General features: G+C 45.3%; 1 protein-coding gene across 1 annotated transcript; it reads left to right on the top strand.

Moving 5' to 3' along the window:
- Positions 1–1,058: 1,058 nt before the first annotated feature.
- On the top strand, positions 1,059–18,292 carry LOC136571941 (olfactory receptor 5AR1-like; the record flags this gene model as incomplete). The annotated part of the gene is made up of 5 exons (XM_066572560.1): positions 1,059–1,116; positions 3,510–3,686; positions 3,792–3,815; positions 15,854–16,791; positions 18,257–18,292. Coding segments are annotated over exons 1-5 (1,233 nt in total), but the record flags the coding sequence as incomplete, so codon positions are not given.
- Positions 18,293–21,434: the final 3,142 nt, after the last annotated feature.

The raw sequence follows: 21,434 nt of genomic DNA on the forward strand, positions 1-21,434 counted from the left end.
GAGGATTTTCATTATAGAGAGTATAAGGTTGTATGGAATACCGGTCAATATAGTTTTGAATCGGGGGGGGGGGGTTCAAATCATGGCCCAATTTTGGAGGGCCTTCTGTAAAAACTTGGGAACATGTCTGTCATTCTCATCAGCGTTTCATCCGCAGACGAAGGGGCAAACGGAATGTATAAATCAAGACCTCCATTGAAAACATGTGGAAAGGAGAGGGTGCATGCTCGCTCATCTCTAGTAGAGAACTCCAACTATGTCTTTCTTTTGTTTATATGCACTCACATTCCCCTATATCAGCTCTACTTAAATTAGTTTAATTAATACTATAAAAACTTTTCCAGCAGCTGGGCCCACTGTACTACACTGGGGCAAGTTTCCAGGTAGATAGCCAGGTGGAAGCATGTGGCCAATTAGATGCCACAGCGTCATGTGCCCCAACTTCTGGTATAATGACATCATATGAACACTAATACCAGTCATTCCGATGGTGACGCTGCAGCCTCTGATTGGCCGCAGCAGTCACATGTTTCTGCACAGCCATCTACCCAGAAGCTGGCCCTGAGGCGGTGTGAGCTGCTCAGCTCCATTTTGGAGGTACGAGAAGAGATGAGTATTATCTATATTTTTACTTTGTTAGTGGAACCAGCTGCTAAAAAAGTTTTAATAGTAATGATAAAACCCTTTTAAATTCAACTCTCAAGGCTGTGAATGCATCAAGTGGGCAGTCCCTACCAGTCACTGTCATTGTGTGATGTCAGACTTGACATGATTGAAAGTGAGCAGTAAGGACTACCCACTTGACACATTTAAAGTATCAGGAGCTGAATCTAAGAAGAGTCTACTGAAGAATATGGCAGAATATAAACAAAAAAAAGATATAAAGCCAGTCTTACTGGCATGGGGACATGAGAATTCCTCTTTAAATGCGTAAAACCAGGGGGCTTGGCTTGGTGATGGTGGCGAGAACATTCTTTGCTTGGAGCTCCTGCTAGTCCCTCCAGTAAATCCCCCCTACATGGTACACATAGCAGGCAAAAAGCACCCTTATCGCCACCATGGGTCGCAGGAGAGCCTCTATCTGCTCGGCAGCACCCTCAGAGACTGAACTGGCAGGTATTTAGCGCTTCCTCCAGGCTACCAGTGCCGCAGGTTCCAGACTCAAGATGGCGCAAGACCATGTGCGCCTGTCCTGCTCACTGCCAGAGAGCAGCAACGGGACTCCCAGAGCTGACGGACATACCGTGGATCACCACCGCTACTCCAGAGTAGAAGGAGAGAGCAAAGAGGGAGCAGCACAGTGCAGGGAACCTACGCCGACAGATTAGGTGACCTCCCTCCAGCTACCATAGTCCCCTGATGGGAGTGATAGTGAAGAGGGGAGTGAACTGCCACTCACTCCAGACAACTACACAGCAGGAAGGCAGAGTCTAATAGCTGCCATGAACCAGGAACACAATCTCCTCACAGTCTCACAGGACTGGGGGTTAGAGTACCAGCAAACACATGCAGTGTCGGAATGGGGGCCCTTCAGGGAGCTCTAGTACTAGCAGGCCTGCCATGGCAAATGACCCCCTCAAGCAATATTACCTTCTGTTGGGAGTGGCAGACGCTATGCTTGGGGCCACACAACAACCCTAAATAGGGAACTTCCCACCAACTATGCTGCCTCTGCACCCCCTAAAAAAACCCTCTCTGCCTGGGCACAAGCCCACCCAAAGACAGAGATTTCTCTCACACTTGGGGCCACACCAATGCCCCCGAATATGACTCCTGGGAATGGAAAGAACATTTGCGGGCATTGCTTACTAAAAGAAACTTTCAGAAGCTTGTTGATTCTCACAAACAGGCCCTATCTCTTCTCCAGCAGGAGCTGAGACATGTGGGTCACAGGCTGCAAACTGTAGAGTAGTCCCAAGATGAAGCATTCTCCTTGCTAGACGCCCACAGCCAAGTTATCAGCGCCCAGGCCCTACAGATAGCGGACATTCTATCCCATCTGGACGACCTGGAGAACAGGCACCGACACAAGAACATACACTTGGGAGGCCTATCCGAGGAGGTGACCCACTCCGCAGCTGGAAGATTGGGCACGCAATATGTTCAGCTCTCTACTGCACCGCGATCGCTCCCAGCCAGTAGAAATAGATCGCATCCGCAGAGGTTTGGGCCCCAGACCAGAGGATACAGGAAAGCCATGAGATGTAATATGCCGAATCCACTTTTACAAGGACAAAAAGGCGATCCTCAAGCAAGCCCGAGATAACTACTCGGCGCTTATCCATAATGGAACTCCTATTACAATATTGCCAGATCTGGCCCGCCGTACCCTGCAACTCTGCATGGCGGTGAGACCACTCCTCCATGCTTTATGAAAGAGAAACATATTATACAGATGAGGCTACCCGTTCCAGCTGATAGCATCTAAGAATGTCAAGACAGCAATATTCAAGACTCCGGTGTATTTACCAAAGTTCCTGGGTACCCTGGAGCTGCCAATGGTGGCACTCCCGGACTGGCAATCCCTACCAGTGCTTCCAGTTGTGGCACCCAGAGAAGCCTGGCAGGAAGCTCGACCTGAGAAGAGAAGGGGTAATGGTCGCCACGTAGCCATGGTCTATGAAGGAATACAGCTTCAAGATCTGAATATGGGAGCCCTGGGAGGCGGTCATGTACACTTGAACTCTATTTGAAGATGCCAAACAACGGTCTAACCACTCAACTCCCCTCTCTCACCTTCTCCCCCTTTTTTTTTTCTTCCCCCTCTTCTCAAGGTGCTTGCTGCTATATTAGCCATGCTAAAATTAGCTCTCGTATCTGTCCAAAGTTATAAGAACAGTGCTGTTTGAATTGTTACAATTAATAGTAGCATGTTTTACATTTTTGCCCTGTCGGGGTGCATGCCTTATGTTTAGTCAGCTGGCGGGGAAAATGGAGGGGGTTCGTGACAGTATCCCTCCCTACTTTCCTCAATAGGCTAGATGCCACTAAGTGCTGCCTAATCTCTGGCTTAAACCAGTCGAATACCTACCCTTATGAGTCTGGGGCTCTTTCCCTCGACTGACAGATTACTCTACCTCTGTCAGCCCGCTGTTTACTCCTTACTGACACTTCTACTCCCTCTCTCAACCCTTCTGAATTCCCCCCGGTGGTCCGAATCAATAATTTACCACCATGACAAGCATGTCTTTCTGTACTTACAACACCAAGGGATTAAATTGCCCCTCCAAAAGGGGTCAGATCCTGGCCCAGATGCATTAAAACCGCATAGTTATCGTGTTGTTCCAAGAAAGTGACCACATTCTGAAATGTAACAGCGGATTTTATTCCTAGTGGTACCTTAGTACAAGTCCCGACAAAGTCATGCGGAGTCTCCATAGCCATACACAAGATGCTTCCTTACAATCTTCTCTCTATCAGGGCCGACCCAGAGGGCAGATACCTGTTCCTAAAATTGGAATTCGGAGTAAAGGTGATTATGATAGCTAATGTTTATTTTCCTAACCCAGGCCAGATCGCCTTCAGGATCCAGGTACCAGGAGAGCAAGCTCAGTTTGTCTTTAAAGCCACAATTGTCCTTGGAGGGGATCTAAACCTGTCTATGGACCCACATCTTGACTCGTCATCAGGCGCTTCCCTGGTGGCTGTGCATAGACTGCGGAGACAATTGACCTTGCTTAAACTCAGTAACCTCTGGAGGATCCTGCATCACAAGGACTTTAGCCACTACTCCCATGCACACAACAGTTATGATAGATTAGACTACCTATTTATATCTCATAACCTTTTAGATCTGGCACCCAAAAGTTTGATCGGTAGGATCATCTGGTCCCACCACGCATTAGTCTATGCGGCCCTAATGAGGGGGGATATGAAGACTGCGCAAAGCAACTGTTGTCTGAGTGATAATCTCCTTGGAGACTCCTGTTGCTTGAACGAGATATGCCACTTTGTAGAAGTCCACAAGACTGACACAACAGCCCTACCTATTAAGTGTGAGGCCCTAAAATGTGTCCTTGGGGGTATCTTTATCTTGCATGGTGCTAGGCTCAAGAGTGAGAGAGTGGGTAGACTACTGGGCCTTCTGGTAAAGCTAGATAACGCACAACAAACCAACAAATCAAAAGCCACTGAATCCCTAGGAGCAGAAATCTCCCTACTGCGTCAGCAGATCCTGGCGGTCTTGGACCAGGCCTCCCTATGTCGTAGAGACAAAACGAGAGGAGAAAAAAAATGAATACGAATGGTTGGCTGGAGCACTCAACCTGCAGGAATCGCAATCATATATATTTGCACTGAGCCCCCGCAGAAGGAAGGAGGGTGCATGCCACCACAGATATAATGGAATGCTTTCATAAATACTACAAGGAGCTCTACAATATCCGGGGAGGTAGTCAGGGGCACTGGAAGATGACATCTCTGAGCAGGAGATCCTGGAGGGAATTCAGAATCTTAAAATTGGCAAAAGCCCAGATTTTATAAAATTGCGGGGACCTACTGGCACTCTTGCTCTGCCCTTCAATGCTATTTTCGGGTCCTGTCCATTCCCACCCCAGGCACTGTAGGCGAAGTAGATGGAAAAGGCAGCACTCCAATACAGCGACTATAGCAAACGTGCAATCTTTATTAGGCCTATGGCCCTGAGCGTCAGAAGGCGCTGTAGACAATTATAACAGGGATTCCAAAACCTGGCAAGCATCCACTTCAGTGTGGGAGCTACTGGCCCATTTCTTTTAAATGTGGACATTAAACTTTTGCCAGAATCATCGCTACCGATTATACCCCTTTGTGCTAGGACTGGTTCACGGAGACTGGTTGGGGTTTGTCCTGGGCCGCGAGGCATGGGACAACACTATACAGACCCTCTCCCTGATTGGAAGAGCTCAGCAGGAAGGAATACCCCTGTGCCTCCTCTCGGTTGAGGCCGAAAAGGTATACAACCGGGTGGAATGGGGCTTCTTGACTGCAAAGCCATGATCCAGCTGCAAAGCCTAGGTCTGGGACCTAGGCTTTGCAGCTGGATCATGGCTTTATATAATGGCCCCACTGCACGGATACGAGTTAAAAAAGACTCTCATCACTGGTCGACATCTGCAATGGCACGAGGCAGGGCTGCCCCCTGTCGCCAACCCTCTATGTCCTAGTTATGGAGTCCCTTGCAAACGCCATTAGACAGAACCCAGACATAAAGGGCTTCCCAACCCCACAATCCGAAAACAAGCTGGCATCATTTGCGGATGACCTGCTCGCTTACCTGACCAATCCCAAAACTAATCTCCCTGCCATATTACAAGAATTCAAAAGCTACAGCCAGTTCAGCAATTAAAATAAACATCCACAAATCCGAAATCTTAAATATAACTCTTCCCTCCTCAGAGGTCGCCCCTTTTAAAATCCTGGTTCCCATTGAAATGGAAAGATGATCATATTAAATATCTAGGTGTCCATATATGCTCCAAGCTAAATGATCTATTTGATATTAACCACAGGCCCCTCTGCTCCTCACTTGAGAGGGACCTGGAGAGATGGCGATCTGTGACCCTGTCGTCGTTTGGCAGTGTCAACGCAATAAAAATGAACGTCCTCCCCAAGTTCATCTATTTGTTCCAGACCTCGCCGATTCAGGTCCCAAAGAGTTTTTTCACATGGCTTAGACGGGCATTGGTGAAATTTGTGTGGGGTGGAAATAAACCCAGGCTAAGCTATAAAATTTTAATGCAAAGGAAGATTGTAGGGGAGTCGGGCTGCCAGATCTTGCATGGTATCATAGAGCTGCAATAAGCAAGTTTATACTGAACCTAATGCTCAGGAGTTCCTCAAAGCGATGGGTTGAACTGGAGCAAGATTTGGCCCCATTTAATGCACAGGGTCTGTTCTGGCTAAAGGGGGGCCTGGGACGCCGGGAGATTAGGGTCTCTCCATTCTTAGGGTCTTTCTTGAAGCAGTAGGGTAGATTTGCGGCAAGAACAGGCACCCGGCCCCTGGACACCACCAGTGGGTAAGACAGACTTTCCATTGTGGTAGAGAAGCCTGCCCCTCCTACGCAGGATGGGGATCCTCATCCCTAGAATTCGTGATGTAGTGATGATGGAAGGAATTGGAAGCATTGTTGGGAGAGGGGAGACTGTTGGCCGGTGCATGGTTCAAATATCTACAGTTAAGCCACTTTATCCGAACACAGGGCCAGGTCTCGGAGGTGCTGCTCCAGTCCACCGCTTTTGAAGAGATGTGTGCTGCATCCCCTGAATGGAAAGGGGAGGTCTCCGCAGTCTAGAGCATGTTGGTGGCTAGGGGATCGCGATACAGAGGGGAGAGCTTCAGTTAGAGTTGAGAGAAAGAACTGAGTGGCCTCTGGAAGACCACGACTGGGCCAAAGCTCTAACAATAAGATGTCCATCTCTGGCAGGCACCACAAATTGAATTATAAAATATTATCTAAGTGGTATTGCCCCCCAGTGCACCTGGCTAGGATGTACCCTAATGCTGGTAGCAATTGTGGAGATGCCTGAACAGCCCGAGGTCGATGATGCACATCTGGTGGTCCTACGCTCCGGTGTCCCCCTTATGGAGTGAGATAAACGCACTATACAATGCTCTCACTGCAGGAGAGGTCTCTTTTTTTCCAGGAGATCGCTCTCCTCTCCATCATCCCAGGTCCTACAGACTTGATTAAAAACGGCATCCTCAGATTTTTTTTCTCCTAGCCGCAAGACAGGTGATACCTTAACTATGGAACACAACGGTGCCCCCTACACATTTAATGTGGGTAAAAGCTATGGATGACATCATGTGTATTGAAGAATTATGGGCTAGAGATGACACTAAATTTTCCATTAACTACGCCACATGGGCGACTTGGATAAACTTCCCATCCTCTACTAAATTCAACTCATGGTTAACCAGCCGCTGGTTATAACCCTAACCACAACTGTTATGGTGATGCTGCATCTGGGTGGCTGCCACAGGGCTAGTATGCCTTCTTCTAACCTTTTTCCCCTCCCTTTCCGTTAGCTTGCCCCTCATTTTCCTCTTCCATCCGTCTCCTTCTCTACCCCCTTAACTTCTTTTCCCACTCAATATTCTTTTCCATCTCCTTTCCTAGCCTCTCTTTCTCTCTTCTTTTCCTACTGGTGAGCTTGATGTTGGGATCCAACGCTGCTGGGTTTGATCAATACTGCAGAAGATGTGTGGACTTTGCTCCATCCCCTCTGTACTCAAATGCACACATACCGTATATACCGCCGTATAAGGCGACGGGGCGTATAAGACGACCCCCCAACTTTCACCTTATACGCCGGTATTACAGTGGAGAAAAAAAAAATCATTACTCACCTCCCACGGCGTTCTGTCGCACTCCGGCAGGATGTCGCTCGCTCCTCGTCCCCGGCGCAGCATTGCTTTCTGAATGCGGGGCTTGAAATCCCCGCCTCCAGAAAGCTAATACACACGCCGTCAGCCAGTTACATCCATTCAATGACATCATTGAATGGCTGTGATTAGCTAAAACACACGTGGCTTCAGCCAATCACACTATTCAATGACATCATTGAATGGGTGTGATTGCTAACACACGTGCGCCTTCAGCCAATCACAGCCATTCAATGATGTCATTGAATAGTGTGATTGGCTGAAGCCACGTGTGTTTTAGCCAATCACAGCCATTCAATGCTGTCATTGAATGGCTGTAACTGGCTGACGGCGTGTGTATTAGCTTTCTGGAAGTGGGGATTTCAAGCGCCGCATTCAGAAAGCAATGCTGCGCCGGGGACGAGGAGCGAGCGACATCCTGCCAGAGCGCGACAGAACGCCGGGGGAGGTGAGTAATGATTTTTTTTTTTTTACACTTTTTTTTTTGTATTACCGGCGCATAAGACGACCCCCGACTTCAGAGCAGATTTTTCTGGGTTCAAAAGTCGTCTTATACGCCGGTATATACGGTAAGACCTCCCTCCTTGTTTTAAATCTCCTTGCCACCAGGTGCCTACACATGACCCGGGAATATCCAGGGGGTAGGTTAATAATCATTAAGCAATGAGAAAAAGAGGATTGTCAGGCACTTGTTGGGTGCCCTATTATGTACATATGTTTTTCAATCGACTGATGTTTTTCTTTACTTGCTTTGAATATATGTTTATTTTTGCTGATATATTCAATAAAACATATATTGATTAGAGATAAGCGAGCACACTCGTCCGAGCTTGATGCTCATTCGAGTATTAGGGTACTTGAAATGCACGTTACTCGAGACGAACACCACGCGGTACTCGATTCAATTCCATTTCCTTCCCTGCATGTTTAGCACCATTTTCTAGCCAATAAACATGTGGGGAAGGCATTACCACTTCCTGCTGTGATGTGCCAGCCCTCTCACCCCCCACAGTGGTGAGTGGCTGGGCTGATCACGTGACCGCCAAGTACTTAAACTGGTACCGCCTGCGGCTCACCTCACACACATGCTGGCAGTGGTTAGGGAAAGTGCTGAGGCCTATACAGGGAAAGTGTTAGAGTAGGATCCTATCTTCAAGAACACCAACAGTCCTTCTTAGGGCTACTACTCATCTGTGCATTACAGTTGTGGCTGGCTGGGAGCAGTAGTGCACCAATTTAGTTTTTTTTAAAACATCTATCCCTCTGCAGAGCATTACAGCTATAGCATTCTCAGTCTGCAGTGCATTAGGCAGAGATGTCACTGCAAAACAGTACTCCAATATTTCCTTGGACACTGCAAACCATTTCAGTTATACCGTCCTATGTGTGCAGTGCCTTAGGCAGAAGGCTGACTCTCATCGCTAAATAGTACGCAAATTTTTCCTGGCCCACTCCTGATCATTAAAGCTATACCGTCCTATGTGTGCAGTGCCTTAGGCAGAGGGCTGACTCTCATAGCTAAATAGTACGCAAATATTTCCTGGCCCACCGCAGATCATTGCAGCAATACTGTCCTATGTGTGCAGTGCCTTATACAGAGGGCTGACTCTCATCGCTAAAAAGAACTCTAATATTTCCTGGGACACTGCAGATCATTGCAGCTATACCGTTATATATGTGCAGTGCCTTAGGCAGAGAGCTGACTCTCATCACTAAACAGTACTCTAATATTTACTGGGACACTGCAGATCATTGCAGCTATACCATTATATGTGTGCAGTGCCTTAGGCAGTAGGCTTACTCTCATCGCTAAGTAGTACGTAAATATTTCCTGTCCCACTGCAGAACAGCATTTCATAGATACCCTAGCATGTGTTGGGTGAAGTAGCCACAGTTATCAGCACTATCCACTGGCTGTATAGCTTTTTGCCCCTGGGCAGAGCATCACACAATACCCTTTCCTTGGGTGCGGTGAAGTTGCCCCTGTTATTAGTACTGTCCACTGGCTGCATAGCTTTCTGCCCTTGTGCAGAGCGTCGCACAATACCCTTTCTTTGGGTGCGGGGAAGTTGCCCCTGTTATTAGGACTGTCCACTGGCTGTATAGTTTTCTGCCCCTGTGCAGAGCATCTGACAATACGCTTTCCGCAATTACCAGCACTATCCACTTGCTTTCCATTTTTTCCCACTCCATACAGCCTCTCAATTATATACAAGTCTCTGTGGGCGGTAAATTACCCCTCGGTATCAGCGGAAGACAGCGGTTAAATTTTTTCCGGTCACAGCATAGAGCCACCGGTATCTACAAGTCTCTGTGTGCGGTAAATTAGCCACAGTTCTCAGCGCTATACAGTGGGGTAATTTATTTTGGCCCTGGTCTATCCCTAATCCGACATAATGAGGGTGTGGGCACAGGCCGAGCTCCTGGGCGTGGTGCATCACAGTCGGCTGCTGAGGGATTAGGAGAGCGCCAAGTCCCTATGCTCCCCAGCTTCCTATCACAATTTGCGGGTCCGCGTGGTAGACCTTTATTACAAGAAGAGCAGTGCAAGCAGGTCCTATCGTGGATGGCAGAAAACGCCTCAGGCAATGTATCGACCACCCAGTCTTCTACGCAGTCCACTACTCCCGGACTAGGGACTACACCTCAGAATCCTCTAGCTGCTCCTCCTTTCCCCCAGCCTTCTCACTCCAGGAAAATGACAGATTCTGAGCAGGCAGACTCCCAGGAACTGTTCTCAGGTCCCTGCCCAGAGTGGGAAAAAACTGTTCCTCTCTCACCTGAGGAGTTTGTCATGACCGATGCCCAACCTTTGGAAGGTTCCTGGAGTCCGGGTGGTGAGGCTGGGGACTTCCGGCAACTGTCTCAAGAGCTTTTTTTGGATGAGGATGATGAGACACAGTTGTCTGTCAGTGAGGTAGTAGTAAGGGCAGTAAGTCCAAGGGAGGATCGCACAGAGGATTCGGACGAAGAGCTGCTGGATGATGAGATCATTGACCCCACCTGGCTTGCTAAGCTTACTGAAGACAGGGCTTCAGAGAGAGGCAAGTGCAGCAGCAGGACAGGTTGGGAGAGGCAGTAGGGTGGCCAGGAGGAGAGGCAGGGCCAGAGCAAAGAATCCCCCAACTTTTTGCCCCAGCAGCCCCTCATGGCAAGCCTCTGTTCAGGGGGCTAGATGTTCAAAGGTGTGGATGTTTTTCAGTAAGAGCGCGGACGACTGACAAACAGTGGTATGCAACCTGTGCCGCACCAAGATCAGCCGGGGAGCCACCACTACCAGCCTCACCACCACCATGATGTGAAGGCATATGATGGCCAAGCACCCCACAAGGTGGGACGAAGGCCATTCACCGTCTCGGGATCACATCACTGCCTCTTCCCCTGTGCCACAACCTGTGCCACAGATCCAATCCCCCTCCCAGAACACATGCACAAGTTTCTCCCGGCCTGCACCCACACCCTCACCTCCACTGTCCTCTACGGCCTCTAACAATGTCTCCCAGAGCAGCGTTCAGCTGTCGCTAACACAAGCGTTAGGGCAAAAGCGCAAATATGCAGCCACCCACCTGTATGCACAAGCTTTAAATGTGCACATTGACAAATTAATCAGCCTGGAGATGCTGCCGTACAGGCTTGTGGAAATGGAGACTTTCAAAAACATGATGGCGGCGGCGGTCCCTTGCTACTCGGTCCCCAGTCGTCACTATTTTTCCCCGTGTGCCGTCCCAGCCCTACACCAGCACGTCTTCTGCAACATTACCCGTGCCCTCAACAATGCAGTTACTGGGAAGGCTCACTTAACGACAGACACATGGACAAGTACTGGCGGACAGGGCCACTATATCTCCCTGACAGCACATTGGGTGAACTTGGTGAAGCCTGGGACTGCTCACATGCTACCCACACCTAGAAAAGCGGTTCCTACCTCGGTGTGGGTATCTGCGGCGTATTATGCCACCTCCTTCAAAACCCCCCTTCTCCTCCTCCGCCACCTCTCAATTACGAAGTGTGTGAGCACGTCGCCAGCAGTCGCTAGCACGCTGCGCGGCAGCACAGCGGTGGGCAAGCATCAGCAAGCTGAAACTAATCAGCTTAGGTGAGAGGAGGCACATGGCCCCAGAGCTGTTAAAGGGTCTGACTGAGCAGACCGACCTCTGGCTTTCGCCACTGAGCCTCCAGTTGGGCATTGTCATGTGTGACAACAGCCATAACCTGATGGCAGCTCTGCAGCTTGGCAGCCTCACACACAGTCTTCAATCTGGGGGTTCATGGGTTTCTGAAAAACTACCCCCACTTGTCTGACCTGGTCGGCTAGGTGCGCCGCGTCTGTGCACATTTCCGCAACTCCACCACGAATGCTGCCAGAGCACCGACTGCTGAGCGACATGCCCACATGCTGGAATTCTACGCTGCACATGTTGGCCAGGCTGTATGAGCAGCGTAGAGCAATTGTGGAATACCAGCTGCAACATGGGGGGCGGAGTGGTAGTCATCCTCCGCAGTTCTTTACAGAGGAGTTGGCATGGCTGGACAACATCTGCCAGTTCCTCGGAAACTTTGAGGAGTCTACCCAAATGGTGAGCAGCGATGCGGCCATCATTAGCGTTACCATCCCACTGCTTTGCCTGCTGAGAACTTTGCTGCTAAGCAAAAAGGCCGACGCTTAGTAGAGGAGACAGGGGAAGACAGTATGTCGCTTGATAGCCAGACCACCCTCACGTCTATTTCTCAGCGGGTTTTGGAGGAGTAGGAGGTGGAGGGCGAGGAGGAGGAGGAGGGGGAAGAGACTGCTCGCCACACTGCAGAGGGTACCCATGCTGCTTGCCTGTCATATGTTCAGCGTGTATGGAGTGAAAGAGAGAAGGAGAAGCATCCTCCTAGTGAGGACAGCGATGTGTTGCGTAATAGGACTCTGGCACACTTGGCTGACTTCATGTTAGGCTGCCTTTCCCGTGACCCATGCGTTAGAAGCATTCTTGTCAACATGGATTACTGGGTGTACACCCTTCTCGACCCACGGTGTAAGGAGAACCTTTCCACTTTTATTCCCGAAGAGGAAAGGGGTACGAGAGTGATGCAATACCACAGGGCTCTGGTGGAAAAAGTGATACTAAAGTTCCCATCTGACAGCGCTGGCGGTACAAGACGCAGTTCAGAGGGCCAACTAGTAGGGCAAGCATGGGGATCAGGCAGCATGTCCAGCGGATCCTAAAGATTCTTTTCGCTGCAACAGGAGAAAAATGCATCCTCTATCAGCCCAAAAAAAGGGGAGACTTAGCTTTGTGTATCCCTCTCGGATATTACTCTTCCTCCTCCTCCTAAAACAGCATGTCATTGCGCTAAACTGTCAATTTCTATGCGGCCCAAAAGTCTGTGTTTAAAAGTTTTAAAAATTAAACTTAAACCAATTTTGGCGGTGGGCTGCCTCCAGGCTCTGTTACAAATTAAGCAATAATGAGCTGGATCTTTAAAAAATGTTTATGGGTTTCACCTGCCCTCGACGTTCAGCAATTTTTAACGGTTACACTTGTACTCTTCTTACAGCAATTTTTCAGGCCATTGCCAATACGGCTAGCAAACGAATTTTTCCGGACCTCACCTATACTCTTGGTAAACAAATTTTTTTCAGGTGTTCACCTATACTCTTGGTACACCAATGTTTCAGGGGTTCGCCTATACTCTTGCTACAAAAATGTTACAGAGGTCCGCCTATACACTTGCTACAGAAATGTTTCTGGGGTCCTCCTATACACTTGCTACTAAAAGGTTGGAGGGGTCCGCCTATAGTCTTGCTACAGAAATGTTACTGGGGTCCGCCCATACACTTGCTACTGAAAGGTTTAAGGCGTTCACCTATACTCTTGCTACATAAATGTTACAGGGGTCTGCCTATACACTTGCTACAGAAGTGTTACTGGGGTCTGCCTATACTCTTGCTACAAAAATGTTACTGGGGTCCGCCTATACTCTTGCTACTGAAATGTTACAAGGCTCCGCCTATACACTTGCTACTGAAAGGTTTGAGGAGTTCACCTATACTCTTGCTACAGAAATGTTACTGGGGTCCGCCTATACACTTGCTACTAAAAGGTTTGAGGGGTTCCCCCATACTCTTGCAACAGAAAAGTTTCAGAGGTCTGACTATACTGTGGGTGCACAAAGGTTTCCCATAGTGGTGTTCAGCTGCTTGACACATACACAAAATGAAATGTGTGGGGACGCATGGATTTCCCATTGCTATGTAACTCACGGCACCTTGGGTCACACAAGGTGGAGGTTGGGACAAAGCCTGACCCTGGGCCTGCTCACGTGCTTCCCACACAGAGTATTGCTGCTTTGTGGAGATGTGTAGAAGTGCTGGCACCTGGGTCCCCTTTATGCCCATGTTTGCGGCTCCTGACAATTTTGTGATGGAGGTGGCACAGGATTGGAATGATGATCGTACATCAATTTATCATCAATTCTCAACAGCATTGTGGGCTATCGCCAACACTTTCAAAGAGGGTTGCTGCCTGGTCTTGCCAACCCTCTGCAGTGTGTGCCTCCGGTTCCTCCTCATCGCAGACGCACTTATAAATCGACATGAGGGTGGTGTGGCTATGAAGCGAGCATGTTGCATGAGGCCAGCTAAACGCTTAGCAGGGAAAATTTTCTGTGCGCTGTGGATGCAGGGTCGTGCAGGGGGTTGGACAGCAATGCCAGCATGTAACCTAGGAGCAGAGGCAGCGGTGTCACCCGCAGCCATTGATTGTCCTTGGTTGCAGGTAGTGTGGTGCTTAGTTAAGATGTGCCAGTGTGCCTTGCTAATGAGGGTCTGTCCCAAGTAAATTGTTAGGGGGGTGACCGCCAGGCTTTTTCCCCCATTTTGGCTTAATAGTGGGACCTGGGAGCCTCAGATGCAGCCATGCATGCTGCCCCTACCATTCCCTATCCGTTTCTGTGGTGTTTCCATGACATTTTGATGTTTTCCAGTGCTTCACAAGTCATCCCCTATGCTGAGCATCGGTCCCATACAAAAATGCTCAAGTCTGCTATTGACTTCAATGGGGTTCGTTACTCAAAACGAACTCTCGAGCATTACGAAAAGTTCGACTCGAGCAATGAGCAGCCGAGCATTTTGGTGCTCGCTCATCTCTAATATTGATCAATAAATGCGTAAAACCCATTATAAAAAAATATGACCCATATTTATCGAAGAACAATTATTGTCAAATAATACTATTATAGTATACACCTAGCAGATATAAGATTTCCTTTCAACATTTTAGTGCCATATTATAGTATATTTTAACATGCCTTCCCAAAATGGACATCATAGTTGGATACTTAAATCGACACCTTTTCTAACATCCAAAAGCAAATGTTGAAACATTGCAAATTACTTTTTGTCTCTTGTAGTAAATTTTACTAAGCCTTGCACAAAATGCACATCATTGTTGGATACTAGACAACTTTTTATAACATCAGAAAGCAGATGGTAAAACATAGTAAATTAATTTTTGATTTCTTGTTGATTCTTTCGTCACTCAGACAGTCGTTTGATATGATACAGTATGATGTCAATACACTGACCCATTTCATTATTTTACATTAACAGCTTGCTAATATTAAATTCAGCAGAGAATAGATATTGATTTGTTCCATGGTTGCTTTGCTCTACTGCATAATTAAAGTGGGAAATTCAAAAAGCTACTTCTGGGAATTAATAATGAATTGTAAAATATATAAAAGGACCTTAATCTCATTCATTTTAACAAGGATTTAGAGCTATTATCCCATTCACAGAGATTGTTCATCTTATTGTAAATTGGTTTGCAGTAAGTAAAATTTCTACATCTTATTAAAAGCAATGATTGGACAAAGGATCAGTATTTCTTCTTCATTGGTTTCAACTCAATAGTAAAAAATATGTAGTTGAAATTAAAATGAGAAATTTACAACCCTTTTTAAATAGATAAATGTGATTTTTGACCAATTTTTTTTTTATGTTTTTCTATTTGTTTTGTGTTGTTTTTACTTGTACTGAAAACTACTTGTAATCAAACAGTAAATTTTTATTTTATACTCTTTATATACTCAAAAGTCAAAGCTTTGCATACTGTTCTCCTTATGGTTCTGTTTCTGGACTGTTTACACTTGAAGCTGAGTACATTAATTTTTGGCACCTACAGAGGCATTAAACTATATAGGTTACCAGAAAACAGGATGCTACGTAGTGCTTGACTCAGTAATACTGCAGTCGGCTTCTGAAGGCACCATCCAGCAACTTAGAGAGCCATAGAGAAAGTTAATCTCTTACTTCTAATCACAGTATTGAATGTCTTAATGATAATATAATTGCATTCAAGGCTGTTGTAGAATGGTGGTCTTTCTGTAGAAGCATATGTTCCTTATATTGGGCAAGCTTTATAGGTTTTTACATAACCATCTCCTATTTTGTAACTTGATAGTAAACATCTTTAGTAATTTTTCTGTCTATATGCAGTACATACCATGAACCATCAGAAGGCTATTGAGCAATCAAACCAGACTACATCTGATAGGTTTATCTTACTTGGGTTGTCTACTGTCCCTCACCTACAAGTTACCTTCTTCATCATATTTTTGATAATGTATGTAATGACTATATCTGGAAATCTTCTGCTGATCATCATTGTGAGAATCAATCCAACTCTTCATAGCCCCATGTACTTTTTTCTGACAAACCTCTCAACTATTGACATCTGTTTCTCCTCATCCATTGTTCCTGTGATCTTAATGAACACATTGGCCAAAGACAGAAGTATTTCCTTATTGGGTTGTGCAACACAGATGTACTTCTCCTTAGCTTTTGGTGCTACAGAATGTATATTACTTGCCATCATGGCCTATGATAGATTTGCCGCTATTTGTAGACCATTGCATTATAATACCATAATGAACAAGAAATTGTGTTGTTACTTATCGGTGGGATCATGGATTGTTGGGTTCATTAACTCTCTCATGCTGGTGACCCTCACATTCCAACTTTCATTTTGCAGGTCTCACAACGTCAACCACTACTTTTGTGAGGTACCTCCTTTCATACGAATGGCTTGTGGAAATACCTTTCTTAATGAGTTAGCTATTTATATCACTGCAGGAATTATTGCTATGTGTTCTTTCTTCTTGACTCTGATCTCTTATATCCATGTTATTTCTAGTATTCTGAAGATTCGTTCCTCTAAGGGGAGGCAGAAATCCTTCTCCACATGTTCTTCTCACCTCACAGTTGTCACCCTGTACTACGGTACCATTATGTTTATGTATCTACGACCTCACTCAAATAAACATGTACATTACTCTAGTAAAACAGACACAGTAGTGTCTATTCTCTATACAACAGTGACTCCACTGTTGAATCCTTTTATATATAGTATGAGAAACAAGGATGTGAAAAACACTATTTTCAAATTTTCAAATAGGCAACAATGTCATTAAAATTATTTCCTTAAAGAGTTTCTGGGAAGAGGATGTTACCTCAACCAACTGCAATGGCGAGTCTGAATGACCAATGGCTGTGTCAGGTAGCTGAGTAACCAGATACCTCCTCCTTTACAGCCCCAGTTTTAGTTGCTATTCACTACCTGGGATGAGTTGTTGACTGGTGGCTTCTGATGACTTCAAGCTTGTTATCTTAGTTAAAGAAGAAGGTAACATGGATTCCTCGTCTGCACACCAGACTGAGGTAATTTCCTTGCCTGAGTATTTGTTCTGTGATATTGATTCTGTTCTTGACACATGATCCTTCACCATACCTTGATCTCACCCTTGTTGCTAAAAAATCTCAATTCATTTTGTATTTATCTTCCATCTTGTATGCTTGAGCATTTTTGTCATTTTCCTTTGATAAGAATTTTGCAGACACACACTAACAGTTCTAAAGGCCTTGCTTCTTCAGAGCATCCCGTGCTGAAGAGATAAAGACACCAGACTGATGGTTTGGGGTCAGCACAACCCGTTCGTTCCCCAAGAAAAAGCTGCACCTTGTTGTTTATACATTTTCTACATTTTTGGCTTAAGACAAATCATTTCTGACAACTAAGACATCACTATTCTTGTTTTGGTTTCTTAACCAATGATAATAAATTAATTATAATACGTTATACTTATTACAAGTGAGGCGTGTTCTATGCCTCATTGCAAATGTATTTTGTATATTTACTTCTGCTTGTTACTGAAAGGAATAGATGACTTTCATTAACATTCAATGCATGTGTGATCCATAAACCGCTTCCAGCTCGAATATAAACATTTGGCGCCCAACGTGGGACACAACCAGATGTCAATCCAGATCCCAATGAAGAATGCAGTGATTTTATCTTATTCAGGAAAGACAGACAGAGCGCTCTATAAACAAAAGGTAAGAAACCTTATTTCCTACAAAATTATCTGTCTTCCCGTGAGGCTGATTATCTCTGTCTTTGGCAAAGTAGGGCATTATTGTTGTCATGTTTTGGGGTCCGTATCAAAGAATCCAACATATGGTTTGTTTGTGGGTAAGAAACTGTATGTATCCATGTGTTAAACTACAGTCCTGTGAGATACGATTTAGTGAATGAATGCTACAGTAGCAAATTGAGTGACTCTGAGAGGAAAAGGTAGAAATAGTTTTTTGTGTGATCAATATTATTTGATGGGTTAAGTATTAAAGCTATGTTATATGGTTTGTCTTACAAATAATTAAATAGCCTCTTGCTTTTTAATTACACTACCGTTCAAAAGTTTGGGGTCACCCAAACAATTTTGTGTTTTCCATGAAAAGTCACACTTATTCACCACCATGCGTTGCGAAATGAATAGAAATTAGAGTCAAGACATTGACAAGGTTAGAAATAATGATTTGTATTTGAAATAACATTGTTTTTACATCAAACTTTGCTTTCGTCAAAGAATCCTCCTTTTGCAGCAATTACAGCATTGCACACCTTTGACATTCTAGCTGTTAATTTGTTGAGGTAAGCTTGAGAAATTGCACCCCACGCTTCTTGAAGCATCTCCCACAAGTTGGATTGGTTGGATGGGCACTTCTGGCGTACCATACGGTCAAGCTGCTCCCACAACAGCTCAATGGGGTTCAGATCTGGTGACTGCGCTGGCCACTCCATTACCGATAGAATACCAGCTGCCTGCTTCTGCTGTAAATAGTTCTTGCACAATTTGGAGGTGTGTTTAAGGTCATTGTCCTGTTGTAGGATGAAATTGGTTCCAATCAAGCGCTGTCCACTGGGTATGGCATGGCGTTGCAAAATGGAGTGATAGCCTTCCTTATTCAGAATCCCTTTTACCCTGTACAAATCTCCCACCTTACCAGCACCAAAGCAACCCCAGACCATCACATTACCTCCACCATGCTTAACAGATGGCGTCAGGCATTCTTCCAGCATCTTTTCATTTGTTCTGCGTCTCACAAACGTTCTTCTTTGTGATCCAAACACCTCAAACTTGGATTCATCCATCCACAACACTTTTTTCCAGTCTTCCTCTGTCCAATGTCTGTGTTCTTTTGCCAATCTTAATCTTTTTCTTTTATTGGCCAGTCTCAGATATGGCTTTTTCTTTGCCACTCTGCCCTGAAGCCCAAAATCCCGCAGCCGCCTCTTCACTGTAGATGTTGACACTGGTGTTTTGCGGGTACTATTTAATGAAGATGCCAGTTGGGTACCTGTGAGGCGTCTGTTTCTCAAACTAGAGACTCTAATGTGCTTATCTTCTTGCTTAGTTGTGCAACGCGGCCTCCCACTTCTTTTTCTACTCTGGTTAGAGCCTGTTTGTGCTGTCCTCTGAAGGGAGTAGTACACACCGTTGTAGGAAATCTTCAATTTCTTAGCAATTTCTCGCATGGAATAGCCTTCATTTCTAAGAACAAGAATAGACTGTCGAGTTTCAGATGAAAGTTCTCTTTTTCTGGCCATTTTGAGCGTTTAATTGACCCCACAAATGTGATGCTCCAGAAACTCAATCTGCTCACAGGAAGGTCAGTTTTGTAGCTTCTGTAACGAGCTAGACTGTTTTCAGATGTGTGAACATGATTGCACAAGGGTTTTCTAATCATCAATTAGCCTTCTGAGCCAATGAGCAAACACATTGTACCATTAGAACACTGGAGTGATAGTTGCTGGAAATGGGCCTCTATACACCTTTGTAGATATTGCACAAAAAAACAGACATTTGCAGCTAGAATAGTCATTTACCACATTAGCAATGTATAGAGTGCATTTGTTTAAAGTTAGGACTAGTTTAAAGTTATCTTCATTGAAAAGTACAGTGCTTTTCCTTCAAAAATAAGGACATTTCAATGTGACCCCAAACTTTTGAACGGTAGTGTATGTATGGTTTTTAGATAGGGATGTCTTGCTCCCCTTTTCCTTCTTCCTCCTAAGGCTATGAGACATTGTGAATTAGATTTGGCAAATGTAAATGACAGTAGAACATTAAATTATTTTGCTAATTATCTTAGGATTGTTTTGTCATTGCTTTATGTAGTAAGCTGTATGTAACTAAAGGAAAGATTTTCCAACTGCGCATTTCCCGCAATGACTGTGCATCCAGATAAAGACTTACCAGACCTTCTTCTTGCTGCAGTAGACAGAGAATATTTTAATTTGACATATAAAGAGTAGGGTGGGAAGTGTTTGTTTTTTTCTGCTCTCAGAGTGCTTCCTTATTGATCAAACAGCAGAAGTGCTTGGCTGCTTATTCCTGAGGTTTATCACCCACAAAAGTACCTTGGTGTTATTATATGCTACTTCAGGACGAAGCATAGTTATGCTGGCATTTTGAGCCTTTCTCTGATTACGGTGAGTTAAACAGAATTTTGAGGGAGACATTGTCCTTCCAACAACACAAATCTGTGCTGTGAGTTGTAGGAAGAAACGGCTCCAGGGGGTTTCTCTAATTGTGGCCAGGGAATAAAACAGTAAGTGCTTGTGTGTAAAGTGGACACAAGCCAGACAGGGGCTGTAAGTAGTGAGAGAAACCTGAGGTAAACTATGGGTGGTGTGCTAAGTAATATAATTGAATAGGGCTGGAAGATGGCCAAGCAGCTTGTGGAGGAAAGAGAGGGCAGAAACACAGTCAGAAGATGTAAAAAGATGTTTAAACAAGCAAGCATACGGCTAGAGGGTCTTTTAGATTTGTAGAAATGGAGAAAATCGACCTGTGAACATAGGGAATGGTTGAGTGATAACAGGTTTAGTGAAATGGCTAACAAGTGGAAAAAGATATGAGAGGAGGTGACAAGAAGTGATTTTAAAGAGTATGAGGGCAAGATTATAACATATGGAGTTAATAACAGCTGTACTCCTCCGGACTATATATTGACAGTGACATTTAGCAATGCACCATATTGGACATGCAAGCAACACTTACAGACTTTTCAGACTCTTTTATTATCAGTGTATATGGACAGACTTTCAAAATGTAATGCACGCAAAGGCACATCCTATTATATCCCATATCATACAAAAAGCAGTGAAAAATGCTTGTATATGTCTGGCACATATGTTACTAGAAGACTATGAGAAAACTCTTGGGTTGGGAGTTCATTGTGTCACAGTGCTTGAGGAGGAGGCAAAGAATAAGCCCCTTGAACAATCAGTGACTCTTATGGACATCACACAGGAAATGGACAAAACAGGAGAGAAATTCTTTGCCAGACTACAGATGGATAATAACTAGAGATGAGAGAGCACCAAAATGCTCAGGTGCTCGTTACTCAAACCAAACTTTTTGTAATGCTCGAGAGCTCGTTTCGAGGAACAAACCCCATTGAAGTTTAATGGGAGACTCGAGCATTTTTCAAGGTGACCCATGCTCTGCATAGGGGAGGGTGTGTGATTCACCTGAAAACTTCATAAAGTAATGGAAAAACCACAGAAATGGATAAGGAAAAGCAGAAGCAGCATGCATGGATGCATTTAAGGCTCACAGGTCGCACTATTAAGCCAAATTGTGGGCAAGAGCCTGGTGGTCACCCCCCCTTACAATTTAGTTGGGCCAGACCATAATCAGCAAGGCACACGCGCTGGCACATCTTAGCTAGGCAC

The sequence above is a fragment of the Eleutherodactylus coqui genome, chromosome 6, assembly GCF_035609145.1.
Source record: "Eleutherodactylus coqui strain aEleCoq1 chromosome 6, aEleCoq1.hap1, whole genome shotgun sequence".
In the NCBI taxonomy this organism is placed as follows: Eukaryota; Metazoa; Chordata; class Amphibia; order Anura; family Eleutherodactylidae; genus Eleutherodactylus; species Eleutherodactylus coqui.